Source organism: Loa loa, assembly GCF_000183805.2.
Source record: "Loa loa unplaced genomic scaffold supercont3.185, whole genome shotgun sequence".
Classification (NCBI taxonomy): domain Eukaryota; kingdom Metazoa; phylum Nematoda; class Chromadorea; order Rhabditida; family Onchocercidae; genus Loa; species Loa loa.
The window spans coordinates 107,671-123,692 of record NW_018108365.1 but is presented as its reverse complement, the minus strand read 5'-3'; the positions used below and the strand labels follow the sequence as shown (position 1 = coordinate 123,692).

The window sequence follows — 16,022 nt, the reverse complement described above, 5'->3', positions numbered from 1 at the left end:
TTTCCTTATTGGCGATTAGAATTACCTGATTATTTATGGTACATTTCCTCTTGTTCTTATTAGTGTTGTTCAAACCCATTCTTTTCTGTGGAAATCGGGGAGAAATAACAGAGAAACAGGATTCATTTTGTTTCAAATGTACATTACGAGTTCTGGATTTTTCGGCACACATGCGGAGTTCAGTTCTCAAATTTATTTCCATTGGGTGGATTAGGAAAAATCCATGGAAAAATCCGTGATTAGGAAAAATAAAAAGATCCGTGAAATCATCAGTTGGATTTTGCAGCAGTTTATAACGATGTTCTTCCATACAGATGATAACACATTTCTTGGATTTGCGGTGAAATTGCATCCAATTAAACAGAATATCAAGAAAGATACTGTTACATTAGTAAACATTTGATACTACTTTACCAATCAGTGTCCAGTTCAGAACGATATTTTGGATGCTACATATGATGGAGACTTTAATAGGCTTGCAATAAGCTTTAATAGGCTCGCATCCTTCATTTAAAATATAATCATATTTAAAAACTTCGGCTTGTCTCTAACAGTTAGGGTTTTTGACGTCACCAGGCGATCAGACTATATTCTAGGTTATGGTTCTTTGGACCGAGTGCATCTTGATTTGATGCATTGTAAATTATTGCATGTGGCATTTGTAGGTTTATGGTAAAACAGGCTATATGCAGAAAGATGCGAAACGACTTATAGAAACAGTGCAAAATTTATCAAGTGCACACAACAATTAGCGATAATTTGCCAGATTTCGACAACCTTGTAATCATAGAGTTTTGATAGGTCCCGAAATACAAGCCTTGATGAGAAAGGCGAAGATATACTTGAGCCTTGGATTTCCGTTTGAAGGCCTTGCGCCACTGGAAGCCATTATTGCAAGCGATGTTTTTATCAGTCCTTCATTCATTCAACCACGGAAAACATCCGTTTTTCCAAGGATAAACCGACTTTGTGCGAAGTAAATTTTTTTTCAAAATCATTCGGACATTCATAATTTTCATATTTGATTGAACTTCGGTAAGTCGGATGCTGATGTTGATGAAAAACAACACAGGTCGGATGCTGTTGTTGAATTGCAGTCATCTCTGATTATGGTCAGTATGACTTGCATTGTTTACCTGCGATACAAAATTTGATTACAAAGGGCTTCGGGACATATCAAGGTCCAAATGTATGGGGAAACATCACTGACAATGTTTTTTTTTTGTTCTTCCGTTTCATTTTATAAAAATCAAGTGTTCTGGAAATTCCAGCTAACGAGTCAAAATTTTTATGCGGAGCATTCCATTAGTAAGCTCGATGTATTTACTGTTGGCATTGAGAATTCGTAGCGAATGAAAGATGCAATATGGGAAACTTTGCTTTCAAAAGTTAATGCTCAGACCACGTTTCATGAATTTCTGCACGGAACTGATTTTCAGCTCCAGTTCAACTATTCATTTTAACATCTACGTTTGCTCCTTACACCAACACAAAACTCAAGCTGAAGTGTATTCTCTACATTCGCTAACAATCTAAGAATAAGAAATATATCATCGTCATTAATAAACCGTCGCCAAACTCCTTGCGCCCATATCAAGCAATACGAGGAAACTTCATCGTCAATTCCCTCTAACACTGGGGCAAAAATTTTTACATGATCATTGCAATCACTGTATGTAAGACATGATCTCCACACTTGACTATTGAAAATAGACTAGTCACGTCCAGAATAAGTTGTTTGCTACAAAGTTTTCACATGACTTTACTTTTCACAAGTTAGGACTTGAAAATGGTCATACAACTTCGAATGAGAACAGGATTGCAAAACAACATTTGATAAACGCGCACAGTTTGGATTTTATGACTCTGGTTGCTGTTGCCTTTCCCCTTAGCACAGCAAGCTAATATCCTTCTCTGCGTGCATTATCTTCCACATCATAATGTTATGAGAATGTAACGTATGGTTCTAAACAACAAACTGAAAGTGATTATAATACAGTTCCCTTTCAACTACCATGGTTTTTTTCACGCTCATATATCAGACGAATCGTTTGCATCTGTATGGTCCCAGTTCAAACTTACAATAGCCATTCGCATTGCAGCGCGAAAATTACGGAGACTTCGTTGGAAAAGCCTGAAAAAGCAAATTACCTTAAAATCTCTCAAGAAAGATTTTAACTATTTGAAATGTAACTAAGCTTCACGCCACAAGTAGAATCAAACAAATGGGAGAATACTAAATTGGAAAAGTAATAACGAGTGACTGATTACGTTTACAAAACAAAACTACATTCCATTCAATTCACAAATTTTGAACAAATGAAACTTACAACTGATCCAAACTGTTGACAAGTTTGGCCCGGGATGAATTCACAACAGTCCTTAAGACAGAAACATTACTAGCTATTATATAAGCTCAAAATAAAATTTAAAATGAAAGATTTGCCAAGAACCCAAACCTTGTTTCCAGCGATAAGAAATTTTGTACACTTTCCTCTAACGCAGTAACATCAATGGCAACTTGTGTGGTTTGCTTCAACGACATATTTTGCAAATGATCCAGTCGATCAATTAGATGGTCAAATGCATTTTGTACTATTGGACTAAGGATCTAAAATTAAACTACTTTTAAAAAGAAAATTGCAGAGAACACATTAATGTGATTCGCCTCAACTTTTTGCTGCAATGGGGAAAAACGTCCAGGAAGTAAAGAGTTAGGCCAAAGATCCATCTCACGAGAATCACTCACAGATTAAGAAGAGCAAAAAGTATCGACGACGAAGCTTGGTAGATTCATACCTTTAACACATGATTATCCAAAAAAATACGAAAGCTATGAACAAAAATTCCAGAACTCGATCAGTCAATTTGTCTGATTTTAGAAAATAATTACAGCCTAGCAAAAACCAAAAAGTCCTTAGATATAGAAGCAAAATTTTCAAATCACTTCCGGTTTTGAAAATCTTAAATTTCATCATCAATAAGATATGCCGTGCATATGCATCTCACATCACCATTTATGGACTAGAAGGATACCTCGCGCATGAGATGTGGAGCGAGTAAGCATATTTCTGATTGGATGAATATTAGATACATGACGAGCTCTTTTATGTAATCTGATGCCTCTGAAACAGTTGAAATGGAGATGAAAACTATGAAATTTATCCCTTATTAGATATCAGCTTCAAACAGAGAGTAGTTTGGCAGCAAACCAGTTTATTCAAATGCCAGCAGTTTGGTGAATAAGATAAGGCAAGGAATCATAACCAGAGGAAAAGTCGCAGCTATTTCATTCATTCCATTCGCATGAAAGGGCTTATCTATCATTTTTGGATTTGAGGAACTGATTAGCTATGCACAGAATGAAACTGAATGCCACCTTCATTCGGTAGATCATCATAATTAGCCGATCCAAACATAGAACTAAACGTAGCACATTTTATTTGCAAGTAATATTTCATCAAGTTCTGTCGAAACAATAATAATTGTCCTTTGCTTTTCTGAAACTTTTTAAAACTTTCCTTTAAATCCTAATTATGAAGAAAATAAGAGAAAGAAAATCTGAACAAGACTCTTTCACATTCCCAAAATAGGGAAGCAGTCCAAGCTTTTCAAATGAAGAGGCCAGTGATAGTTATATCCTTTAACTTTCCTATGATCTGCATGGAAAAGTTCCAACAGAAACTCACTTCGAATATGATATCACCATATTTGACACCATTCTCAGCTAAGCGACGACACAATGCGGGCAAAGAATTAGCGAGTATATACTCAATGTTACATATAGCAATGAGCAGCTTTCGGCTGCTAGCAGTTCCTTCATTGAATAAAGCTGATGGACGCTTTACACAACCTCTACATATTTTGCAAAAAATTATTGTTTCATGAAATTTTCGAAAGAATTTCTCCGTTAATTGAAATCGCTCCAACTCATTATCACAAGCACTTGGTTAGCAACGCATCACACTTTTTGTTGACTTAATAATTAGTTTTTGAGTTTTGAATCCAAATAGTTCGGAAACTAAACTTCTGAAAAAAATATGGTCTATTTTTTCAGATATGTGGAACGTGAATTGCTCATTTTAAAATCGCCGTTAAAACTCATCGAATTTTGTAATATTTTGTTGTCACATTAAAGTTAGTATACCTCAACTGTAGAACATTCTCTATACAATCACGAACTGAAGTGAGAATCATCGTAAACAAATCAACCAACATCGAACGAAACCGTTCCCTGCTGAACAAATCCAGTTCACCAGGGTAATTTGATGATGAAAGTATTTGTCGTATTTGTCCCATGCTATCATTCACCTAAAAAAAGTTACTGCAAAAATTATTTTCGAACAAAGTAATTTCAACCCAATTTAAAGAATCCTATGATGCAACATCGTTAATCAGAATCATTTTCAAAGTAAAATACTTTCAATATTCCAAATTCCTGATAATTTATTCGAAACTGATGACAGTGATCAACTGCACTTAAATGTCAAGTCTCGATTAAGAAATGAAACTAGATAGAAAATAATCATTGCGCCTTAGTTTTCTGCAGGGAAACTAATGTATGACCTCGGTTTCATACAGATCTGGTAAAATAGTTTTCGACAAACCCGTACATTCCAGTTTCCATATTTCTCCATTTGCTGAGTTAATTACTCCTGAAATAACAGAGTACAGACTCGAATTGCTTTAAAAAAATTTTTCTGAGCATCACAAGAGCAACTGGGTTTATTACTTGTATTACTCTAAGTGTTGCATTTATTTGCTTTAAGGTTGTTGAAATGAGAGTATGGGAACATAAAAGACGGTTTTGACACCTGCAAGAAGGGTAATCTCAGTAAACGATACAAAGCTAAGGAAAAAACTGATCTATTTCAGATTATTGGCTATCCCTCAGCAAGGAGGGATGAATTCGAATATAATGATTTTAATATAATGATAACTACTCAAGTTAAAAGATTTTTGGCAGCGCTTACCCTGAGTAACTCTTTCAATTACTTTTGATAAACATTTTAATCGAATGGTAACACAAAGCTCCAACAGTGGCTGCAGCTGCTCCGAGGTAAAATTACAATCTAGCATGAAACTTACACATGACCTAAAAAGGACAACTGTAAGCATAGCTGGATGATCCTATACATAAATGACCTATTAGAATTGCTGGAATCAGCAGTATAAGCTGTTGTACCTAATTTTGAATTTCAAACAGATGTTCTTGATATATTTTGAATTATTCCATCGAGTATGTTTAGTCTGTTAAACTCTAAAGTTTATTCAGCTTACTACTACTAAAAAACACTTATACTTAAAATATTATCGTTTGACTACATTTTTTTCCTTCCGAACATGAACAAACACAATATTAAGAATTCCCGACCAGTCTGCAGTTCATTACGCACATTGCTTTCATCGTTAGCACCCACAAGAAAAAGTTCAAGTTAAAATTTGTGGAAGCTTGCTGAAATATTTATTAATTTGTCACCACAAGTGGAAAAACTGGAGACGAATGTTTAGTGTGTTGAACTCTGAAGTTTATTCAGCTTATTACAACTAAAAAAGTATCCACTTACCTCAAAACTTTTAATGATGAAAATAACTGATGCGTGAGAGGCGATGAAGTGATAAGTGGCCATTTCGCGAACTGTTCGCTGTATTTTTGTAAAACTGATTCAGGTAAGGCATCAGGTACTAATGCATTCAGTATCAGCCAAGACGAAACATTGATTGTATTTATGAGCATTTGCTGAAAATATCCGGATGAATTAATGAAACAGCTACTTGCGAACTGATAACATTTTATTAAACGATCAATGTTAATGCTTATGGAAATTTTCGGGTGTTCATTGACAAAAGAGAGAACGTGATGAGGCCTGGAATAACAACAAGCTACTTGATGTTTGATGTGGATAAGTCGTTTGAAGTATTCAGCTGCAAGGAATCCTGAGGAAATATATGAATGATTAGAGGTATGTTTCTTCCAAACGAAAATTAAATTAAGGAAATCGAAGCAGACTTTGAAATTTACGAGGTTTTCAAAAACCAACGAAATAAAAACAGCCATTTTTCTCTCGTTTTCAAAGAATTTAAACTAACATTAATATCGCATAAACGATCCACCGATGTTAGATTTGTAACTGATGAAGAGTATATTTGCGAAAGCTTCCAGAATGTTTGTAATTTGTCGGTAATAAGATCAACCATTTCTTGAACAAAATCGTGAAGGTTATGCGAGTTTTCTTCAACTACTGTAAAAGCAATAATGTGTAAGAAATAAAAAAGTATCAGGAGGAAATCCGCCAGAATTTTTTAATATTTGCTGGTATAATTAATGCAGTACAAATGTGGATAGTAATAACCAGAGAAAATTAAAGCCATTAATCTAAAAAATTTCCACTTCCGAGATCCTGTCATATTGAATGAGATCTTCGTCAAGACAAGAGAGTATAAAGAAAAAAGATATAATCCGATAACACCACCCCCTAGCATTTGCAGTTTCAAGAATATCCCAATTTTCTCGAAACGGCCCTTAAATTTTCTCGGACGAATTAAATCAAATCTTGAAAATGCAGGACTAGACAATATAATAAACGCTAGGTAAAGCACATCTATCAACAATGATATTAAACAGACTACAAATCCTACGGTTTTGCGCAGTTTTTTGCCTCGTGATAAAAAGTATATAGGAATGAATAAAGCATATATCTTCGAGAATATAAAATCAAACAAATAGAAATACTGTAAAGCTGCTTACATAAGAATATACCCGACGAATCTTTCTTACTGTTGACCTGGCCAAGTGCTGTAAAATCAAATATTATCAAAAGAAATAGTAAATCTTGAAAAATTCGGTTTTTAATATTTCAAAAAATTCGGTTTTCAATACCTAAATTCAGATGCTTTCTTTGCGTTTGCCACAAAAGATCTTCTAACCAACAATGATACGCTGTAATGCAGTCCCATGCTGGATCTGAATTCGGTTCAAGAACCTACAAATGCAATTCCGATCAGAGTATCGAAATAGGCAACCAACTATAAACATTTCACCTGCACTATTTTGGGTTTAGTAAATCTCCCTTTTTCGTAAAATGTTATGGTCACTTAACAAAGCCAAGTCATGTATTAACAATCATGCAGAAGAGAAAAGAGAAATAATGTCATTACTTTCAGATATTTGATTAGTTTACTTTGATCTTCAAATGAAGTAGGCATATCGATCAAACGCTGCTTCATATTTCTCTTAAATATTTCCATTTTCTGATCCAAGTTAGCCATCACTGGAAATTATTCTTGAACTAGTTGTATTACTCAACAAAAACTCTACTTTCAGAAGTGACAAATTAATTAAACGCGAAAGAGCTTACCCTCCTTAAACAGTGACACTTCAGTATCCTTGAAGAGTGACTTCGCACGAGTATAATCATTCAGAATGGTTGAATATTCACCCTGGAATTAATGCACTAAAAATCATGAGGTGTTTTTACTTGAATAAGCACAGTTTAGCATGGCGTCTGCACAACATGATTCAATTTTATGCCTTGCTGGAAGAGATATAAGCAGGCTGTAAATTTTAGAATTTTGGAATTTGACCCGAAATTGAAGCAGTATGAGAGATTTTGAGAAAAGCACTGATCACTTTTGATAAATTTTGATCGATAGCACTGGAGAGGAAAAAAATGAATCGGAAACGAGTAAGCACTGATAAGGCATTTCGTGTAGCATCCGCTCGATCTTTCCTTGTTAAAACCTCATGGAATACTGCATTTGCTGCTGTGTATGATTTAGCCAGCTGAAATTTGTTCCACAAAAATTCATACTAGTAATGAAAAGTCATAAAAAAAGGATTACCTGAGTTACAGTTCGATGCTTAATATTATCTATAAACCATCAAAACTTTGTATTTCAAAACAAGGTCGAAAACAACATATTGTGAACCTTCTCAGAAATATTTTTTGTGAGCGGCCAACCACGAGCATGTTTCTCCAGCTGCATGTTATCATGAAGTGTTGCCAGTGTATCAACGCAGTTAATCAGTGAGTACAGATTAGCACGATGCAAATCAGAACTGCTTTTTTCACCCTCTTTAGTGCTTTGTGTTAAATACATTAATCCTTCTCTGAGGTCGGAAAGTCTGTAAAACAATAAACGCCTTGCGTAAGTGGTGATGCACTTGACCCTCCGGAAACATTTGAAGAGAAATGTCTGATCTATTTTTTCCCAAATATTTGGAAAATATCCGTATATAGCACTCCTTAACATGGGTTCTAACAAATCATGTAGTTCAAATATTGACTGAGTTCCCGATTTTTTCTTTTTGAAGTTTTAACAATTTTTGAAGTTCAGATAATTTTCAAAACCTACTTAGTTCCACGATGATTTTCGAGCAAGTACCAAGCTGCGTTGAAATTTTCCATTCGAAGGTTGCCTGAGCCTTCCGGAAACATTTGCATTAGAGATATCTGGTCCATTTTTTTATACCTGGAAAAAAAGTAACATTTATCCAAAATAAATATATTGACTTATGAAACTCTCCAAGTAATATAAATACAGAACGCTTGAAAACCCCCAAAACACTACAATAATTTCGTCGAAAAAAAAACATAGAAACCACTGCTTATCAGCAGGCAGAATCGGAGAACTCACGGTTCGACCGTCAATCCTAATGCATCCAGTGCAACTGTTGTTTCGGGAACATTACGGACAACTTCACGACCAGGAACCGTTCTTGTTTCATCCACCCAAACAGCACTTTCCTCTAACGGACCAACCTGCACGATAAAAACACGAAATGTGACATTTGAGGTACTTTTTCCCATTGATTTTGTTAGAAGGACTACCTCTCCGACACCACGTTTTGCTTGCCCAATACCTGAAAAGTATACCATTCATATTATTTACTGAGTTATAAAAATCAGAGTTTATGATTGATAACCACTAACACTACAAAAGGTTCCCGCTATGGAATCATTAACTGTTTTAAGCTAATCAAGCTAAGAATAAGATTACTGGAAATTTGAGCCCAGGAATCAATATCAGATATTTTGCAACTAGAAGCTTGGAGCCAGATTATCACTTATGGTTATGATCAGCAAATTTTTACTCTAAATAATCAAAAAGATTGAAATTTTCATGATTTTCGCTGATATTCGTAAATTATAGTTACGTGCTATAATCAGAGAGGACGATTTCCACTTCGCCGACATTAAGCAGTCAGTTCCACAGATGGATAAAGCAATCATATCCGACTGACTCCTCCCAAGATTCTCGCCACGAATTTTAATTTGTGTCCCTGGAACTCCTTCTTTAGGTGACAAACCAGTAATTAGTGGCCGAAGAGAAACATCAGTGACGGGATGACCGGCATTTTCAGCCATCCTGAAACTCAGTCACTTTCAATCCATCAGTTCCTACTTATTACCCAAATATCTCGTAGCATACAAAATCAGCTTTGATAATAAATATCTCGCTGATCTACTTTTTTCCTTTTCTTTTTTTATAGAAATTCAAAACCTTTCAACACTATGTTACGAAGTTAATTAAAACCAGTTCGTAATTTAAACCATTACTTCATTCATAAAGGCATTACTTTTTACTTCCCTGTCTAACCAAAATGAATGAATCTACGTATATATTTTGCTCTTGTTTAGTTCGTCGCAAAACTTACCGTATTTGCTAACGCTTTTATTTTTAAAATTCCAAAATCTACTCAGAAACTACTCCAGGAGAATTGGAAAAAAGAATTTAATTTACTAAATGGTATCCGACATTTGCAACTGAAACCATTCCAAAATCTGCATAACTTACAACAACAACTCTCACCAAACTCTCCGTACACGTCACTACGGAAACGAGTCGCAGGATTTAATAGTTTCATAAAATTGGCACCGGTGTCATAACCAGAGTGCAAGGTTGGGGTGCGGCGAGCTTCGAGTTGGGGAGGAAGGTTGGATGGGTGTACATGGGTGGGGGTGTAGGTTTTGTCTTACTCATATGTGAACCTGAGTTCATCGCTATGGCGAGTTTAGATAGTTACACAATAATAAATGCTTTGCTAGTCTGATCTTTCAAACACTTACATGGTTTTTTTTCTTTTTTGTGGGATTTGTTGATTATTACAGTGCTGCACAGTCATTTCCGCCTCTTTTAGATTTCTAGAAATTATAGTGGCTAAGGTAAGCTTTTCAGGATGCAAGGGACTTTGGGAAGCTGAGTAACACAGAATAAGATAGAGAGAAAAAGCGATGAACAATCGTGATGATCTGATTGAGGCATTCATGAACGAAACACGCACCACGCATAACACTACAACAGTTGCTTTTTGTGAAGGTATCGTTACATTTTATTGTTTGGAGGAAATTTCGCTCATATAATTGTCATTTTTCTTTCCATTTTCCATACCTCTCTACCTAGTAAGTGAAGCAGACCTTTCTTTCCTCCTTACCCCAACTCGTTACTTTTTCTCTATGCCCGTAGCTAAGCAGTGCTAACTAACGGTTTTGATATGGTTGCTCAGTTTTAAGCGTAGAGATATGCTTGGGATAGAATATTCTTCCTGGTACGATATGTAAATGTTAATAAAATCTTGTTCGTTGCTGTCTCAAATACTGATGGTTTTGTTGGCATTTTTTGTTTTATACAATTCCTCACTACGCCTTGTACTCTTGTTCACGTTTTCTCAGTAGATTGTTTTAGGACAGCACTGGGATTATGACAAATCACTGCAGTATTACTACGACTGGGGAAAGAATGAAGGTACAATGTCGCAAATTTATACTTCTAATTCTTCTGACATGTAATGATACTCGAACTAGGACTTTGTTTTTAGTCTAGTCTTAAAAAACGGAATTAAAATTTTCAGTGAAGATTACTCCGAAGTATTTGCAGATAAAGTAGATGACTCGGATGTGGAGGAGAGCAGAGAGTATGAGGAGACCCTGTGTTGGCCATTTTACGCCTTTGTGCTACCAGATTTGTTTGAACAGCCAGCTGATTTTAGAAATTATTTAGAAAAAGATCTGATTGAAACAGCGACTCTTAAACGGCTTGAAAATTCTGGTTAGCTTTGCAAAATAGTACTGGTAGAAGTTCCGCTTCCGGATTTCCTTTCAATGAATATAGATGGAAGATACCCATTTGTTCTTGTTGTAAATCGTTGTAACATTTGTAAATCCTCTAAATTTTATTGAATTTTCCAACATCATTTTTCAAGAAATATGTTGAAATTACTTTTCTTGAGATATCTGTTTTTCAAGAAAAGAAAAACCTTAAGGCCATTTGAATTGGTGGTGTTGGAATGGTAGCGGACAGCGCATGTGGCCTTTGAGTACCACCGGTGATGGTAATTGTCTTCTGCACGCAGCATCACTTGGTATGTGGGGTATCCACGATAGACAGCTGATGTTGCGGAAGATTTTATATGAGATGCTGACAAGGTTCATTTTAAAGTGTTTGTTTAGTTTATCTGCGATGCAACGCTTCTTCTTTGACTAGATTGCACATTGGATGCATTTGTGAGCCTTCTTATAAATTACTAAGTAGTTCGGCTTTTCTTCGTTGATTACAATCTTCTTATGTCGAACTCAAAAGATATTGATTTTTATTTCGAATTTAAAAATCCCCATTCAAACGAATAAAGATATTTTCTTTCCAGAGGAAGTAGACGCCATATACTTTGGCGGCGTTGGCGTTGGGCGGAAAGTCAATCAAATTTGCAGTCAGGCCTTGTTTTAACGGATGAAGAATGGCAGCGTGAATGGGACAATGTTCTGCACATGGCTGCAGCAGTTCCGAGAACTTTTACTACTTCGTATTGTTTAGACCATATTTTTAAAAAGTTAGGAAATTGTTTTTTTAAGTTTCATGGTGTTTTCATCTTTTAAACATGGAAGTGAGCTTTCAGGGAAAATAATGAACCTGACAAGAGTGAAGGTGCTGAACAAGTTTATGAAAGTCTGGAGTCCATTCATGTCTTTGCACTTGCTCATATTCTCAAGCGTCCAATTATTGGTATAGTTATAAGAATTTTCCATTGAATATCTTTATTTCCTTAACTTTCTCAAACTTTCGATTTTTCTGAATTTTAGACTTTTCGGTTTCTTAAAATTTTATGTATGAATGTGTTTCCAGTTGTGTCGGATACTGTACTTCGGAATGCTGTCGGTGAAGAACTTTCTCCCATTCCATTTGGTGGAATTTATTTACCTCTGGAATGTCCTTCAAATCAGTGCCATCGTTCACCACTTGTTCTTTGTTATGATTCGGCTCATTTTTCAGCTCTAGTTACAATGCGTCACACAACATCAAATTCTCTGCAGTGTAATTTTCTTCGATCCCTGTTATGGATTAAAAAATGAGAAACGAAAAGATTCAGTTACATCCTTAGCAAATAGAAATCTTTATCATCACCGTAAATATCAAAAAAAGAACTGTTACAATGTCACGAACTTCAAATTGAGATTTATCACATCAAACGAAATGATTGTTAATCCTGCATCAGCATCATGGCTGGTACAATAAAAATGTGGATGATTTTACTTTTGCTTCAAGTAGAGAAATTGGTTGTATTTGTAAAGCACAAGTTTTCGCGTTTTCAGCCATCATTCCAGTCACCGATAGGAACCATATTCTGCTTCCTTTGCATTTTTCCGTTGACCCAGGACCAGACTTCACTTGGTTTGTTTTTGCTTTAACTCCCTAATTTATTAGACAAAATTGTACTTTATTGCGTTTTTTGTGGCATTGATGTAGATTTGGTTTTAACTTTGACGCTACCGTCCTTTTAATTATGTGTTATTCTGCGACTATTTTTTGCGACGAAATTTATGGATTTCAGGTGGAAAGATTCGGAAGATGCCGAAATAGCGGAAAGGATCGAACTAAATGAAGCTGATAAACTTTCACTTATCTGTGAATATATGGATATTGTCAAGATTCCAGTAAGAGCTGAAATGGCTGAATTGTTGGATGTCACTTTTAAAACTTATAAAGTTTTTAGTTCCTTTTTAATTGCCTTACAAATTCGATTTAGGTTCGCCGATACTCATTTCGTCATAACTTGACTGGGACCGGATTGGTAAGCGGTGAGGAAGGGAGAAAGTCAATGACATTATCGTGTGGTGATGCCTTCGTTACTAAAGATCACTCCGCGAGGTTATTAAGTGAAATAGCTCAACAAATCAAAAAACGGCTGAAAATAGGACGCAAAAAAAAGGTTTCAAAGTGTTTCATACTGGAATGTACTCAAAAAATCCACTTTTTGTTCGTTTATATCTGCATGAGCCTTAAGAGTTTATAAATCTACAGAACAAACCTATAAAGTCTGACTTTGTAAATCCTTTGAATCTCAATCTTCTTCATTAGCAATGACCCACTTTCTGTTCATTTTTGAATTTAAAATCCATATTTCTTTTCAATTGTACATACATTTTTGATGTAATGCGAAACATAAGGAGATTTCCTCACACGCATCATTGCATGGAACATATGTGAATATTGAAAGCGTCTTCAGAATCAGCTGGTTGATGCAGAACCGGTTACAATATCAGATTTGCGATGTGTAAATCTTGTTGTAGCTGCGCGGTTACATTCTCATGCTCATCAATACATGAAACATATGGTGGATAATTATTTATGTTTAGCGAAGGAACGTTTTGAACAATTGAAAAATGTTAGTTATTTTCGTACTATTGCTTTTTATACGTAGGTGCAGAAAAATTCCAAATCTAACTTCTGCTTTTCTTTTTTCTTTTTATTAGTGAGCAAATGAGATAATTTCTTTTTTCCCCATATGAATCTTTTTTATTTGCATCAGAAAGAATCGCTCCCCTGACAATATTTTCTTGCTTCGAGTTTTTAACAATTTGCTGAGCTATCATGAATGGGTATAAAGTGAACATAACTGGTACGTTTCGAATTTTTACAGGCTCCTGAAACGATCTCGCGCCAGCGTGCCGGATTATCGCATTCTTTCAGTACTTCATCATTACTGGTAACTTGTATCAATAAACAATGCCAGAAGGTATACCTGTATTTTATATTCCCTACTCTAAACAGATTTTAACTTTTCGAATATTTCTGGGTCACTAAGAGCAGCTGAAAATCGTGTAATTCAGTTTACCATTGTGTAACATGTTAATATTAAGATTAGGATGTGCATTAGCATCTGAATAAACTCATAGTTCAATTGAACCATTGCGTTTATTACTCCCCAATGGCGTTATCAGTCGTTTGCACGTTTAATGTTAATCAGCCTATACACCGTGTTTTATTACATGAAGCTTGCGAAGTATATCTCTGCTTCACGTTGTTCAAAGCTTTTGGTATTCAGACTAAATTCAAAACGAAAGTTTATGGAAGGAACTGTTTTTTATACATTGAATCTGGTGGAACAATATTTACAGAAAGCGAAAAGCAGAAGATTTGTAGCATTAAGACTGTAGCACGAGTGTAAAACCAGAAAATCAACTTTGGTTTATTAGGAGTTGGGATGAGCGTGAAATTCTATCAATCACATAATATCAGAATTGCAGAACGCTTCGCAGTCAACGAACTTTTTATGCAATGATTGCTTTGAATACCAAAAGCAATTGATGGCCTCGTTCGGGTCTGTATTTTGCCTTTATTTTTCAGTTTTTAGATATTTCTTAAAGGGCATTTAACGAGTGTTTTTGAAGGATCTTTGTCCCTTTTAAAGTTTTTGATATTTTTGATGTAGTGTTCTTATAGCTGGGTTCCCAGCTTTTTTTATTTGAGAACTCAGTTTAGTCTAGATTATGCGTTGCCGATAAAAGAAGCTTCCACCTGAAACCTTTTGCAGTACCTTTCTAATTTCAGATGTTCACAACCGGGACATTTGCGCTCTCTTCGCTCGTGCCTTCGAACCACCTTGCAAAACCCATCAGATTTATCATCCCGAACAGGTGGTTCCATTAAATCCAGTACAATGCCGTCCATTATGATATCATCAAAAACTGCTTCTTATACAGACAGTAAAGAATTGAGGAATGCTGGAGATACATCGGGTCATACTTCAGATCCTGTATCTATTCCAGTTAGAGCTGGTGGCGGTATGCAAGCATTGCAATCTCATTCTCCTCGCTCTGAACATACAGCTGCTGGTTGTGAAGGAATTGTTCATACGGTAGCTGTTCATTACACACATACTCCAGCCGAAGATATTACTACCAAGTTTGTTCTTCTTCCGTTCATATTTAGAACAACAGCTTCCTCATTGAAATCTTACCGAGCGGAGCTGTTTTCAATTTTTACGTTTTAAACCGCCTTATAAATTTATATGACGTTTTTGGTGAACAGTTGAAATGTTTTTTTCCTCTGAAAATTAAACGTGATTCAGTAAAATATCCTTGTTTTCAACCATAATAATCTTTCGGTTACCGAGATTATAAGTTTTGTACAGCCATTTTACAAATATGTTTGCCAGTAAGTTGTTCATCTGCATGCCACACATCGGTTCCCTCATAATACGACATTGCCTTACCGTTGCCACTCACATAAAACGGTGGATTAGATTGAGTTTTTTGGGACATCAGTACTGTTTGATCGAAATTAATCATGCTTTGCTCATTTTTCGTTATTTCTTTGAATATTTATTTGCTAATTTTCAGAGTTGCATCCATAGAAGGAGCAAATGGAGTAACTCATTACTATATTTCACAGTAAACAAGCAGTGCTTATCTTCATTTGATATTCAGTTCTGAGATTAGTGTCTGTTACTTGTTCAAGCTAACTCGGATAGAACCTGTTTATTTGTTTTTTGCTTCACTCTCTGAAGCTATTTTTATCCTGCGTCTTTTTCACTTATATCTCTCTTTTCAATCAATAATAAATTGTACCTACATGATTTTATGACTGAGGTCTGATTTACGGTGCCAAAATATCTTTTCGAAAATTCCTTGGAACATAGTTTTGATAAATTGGTTACTGAGTTTGCCGATTTCACATCTAATATATATATAAATGTATATATATATATATATATATATATATATATATATATATATATATATATA

At 35.3% G+C, this 16,022-nt stretch overlaps 2 protein-coding genes across 2 annotated transcripts; one reads left to right on the top strand and one right to left on the bottom strand.

The window, feature by feature from the left end:
- Positions 1 to 1,750: 1,750 nt before the first annotated feature.
- Positions 1,751 to 9,377, bottom strand: LOAG_07007 (hypothetical protein). The gene is made up of 20 exons (XM_020447314.1): positions 9,158 to 9,377; positions 8,638 to 8,863; positions 8,356 to 8,472; positions 7,930 to 8,125; positions 7,631 to 7,783; positions 7,359 to 7,440; positions 7,159 to 7,271; positions 6,881 to 6,983; positions 6,749 to 6,796; positions 6,091 to 6,242; positions 5,568 to 5,740; positions 4,974 to 5,095; positions 4,567 to 4,655; positions 4,148 to 4,311; positions 3,690 to 3,855; positions 3,380 to 3,500; positions 3,037 to 3,125; positions 2,460 to 2,611; positions 2,331 to 2,381; positions 1,751 to 2,134 (listed from the first exon to the last, which is right to left on the bottom strand). The coding sequence occupies exons 1-20, from the start codon at positions 9,366 to 9,368 to the stop codon at positions 2,032 to 2,034; spliced, it is 2,631 nt and encodes an 876-aa protein (XP_020302442.1). The 5' UTR covers positions 9,369 to 9,377; the 3' UTR covers positions 1,751 to 2,031.
- An 858-nt stretch (positions 9,378 to 10,235) lies between these two features.
- LOAG_07006 (hypothetical protein) lies at positions 10,236 to 15,672 on the top strand (the record flags this gene model as incomplete). The annotated part of the gene is made up of 15 exons (XM_003142540.1): positions 10,236 to 10,320; positions 10,687 to 10,746; positions 10,879 to 11,049; positions 11,264 to 11,426; positions 11,645 to 11,800; positions 11,894 to 12,000; positions 12,121 to 12,309; positions 12,588 to 12,666; positions 12,827 to 12,929; positions 13,022 to 13,204; positions 13,502 to 13,660; positions 13,916 to 14,011; positions 14,523 to 14,596; positions 14,827 to 15,180; positions 15,618 to 15,672. The coding sequence occupies 15 exons, from the start codon at positions 10,236 to 10,238 to the stop codon at positions 15,670 to 15,672; spliced, it is 2,034 nt and encodes a 677-aa protein (XP_003142588.1).
- Between the last annotated feature and the right edge of the window lie 350 nt (positions 15,673 to 16,022).

What these genes read in the sequence shown, in the direction of transcription:
- LOAG_07007 (XM_020447314.1), bottom strand. Translation starts at nt 9,368, where the DNA reads ATGGCTGAAAATGCCGGTCATCCCGTCACTGATGTTTCTCTTCGGCCA. An exon ending in ATCGTTTATGCGATATTAAT is followed by an intron (nt 5,741 to 6,090) that starts GTTAGTTTAAAT and finishes GGATATTTTCAG; the next exon opens with CAAATGCTCATAAATACAAT. An exon ending in TTCTTATCGCTGGAAACAAG is followed by an intron (nt 2,382 to 2,459) that starts GTTTGGGTTCTT and finishes TTCTGTCTTAAG; the next exon opens with GACTGTTGTGAATTCATCCC.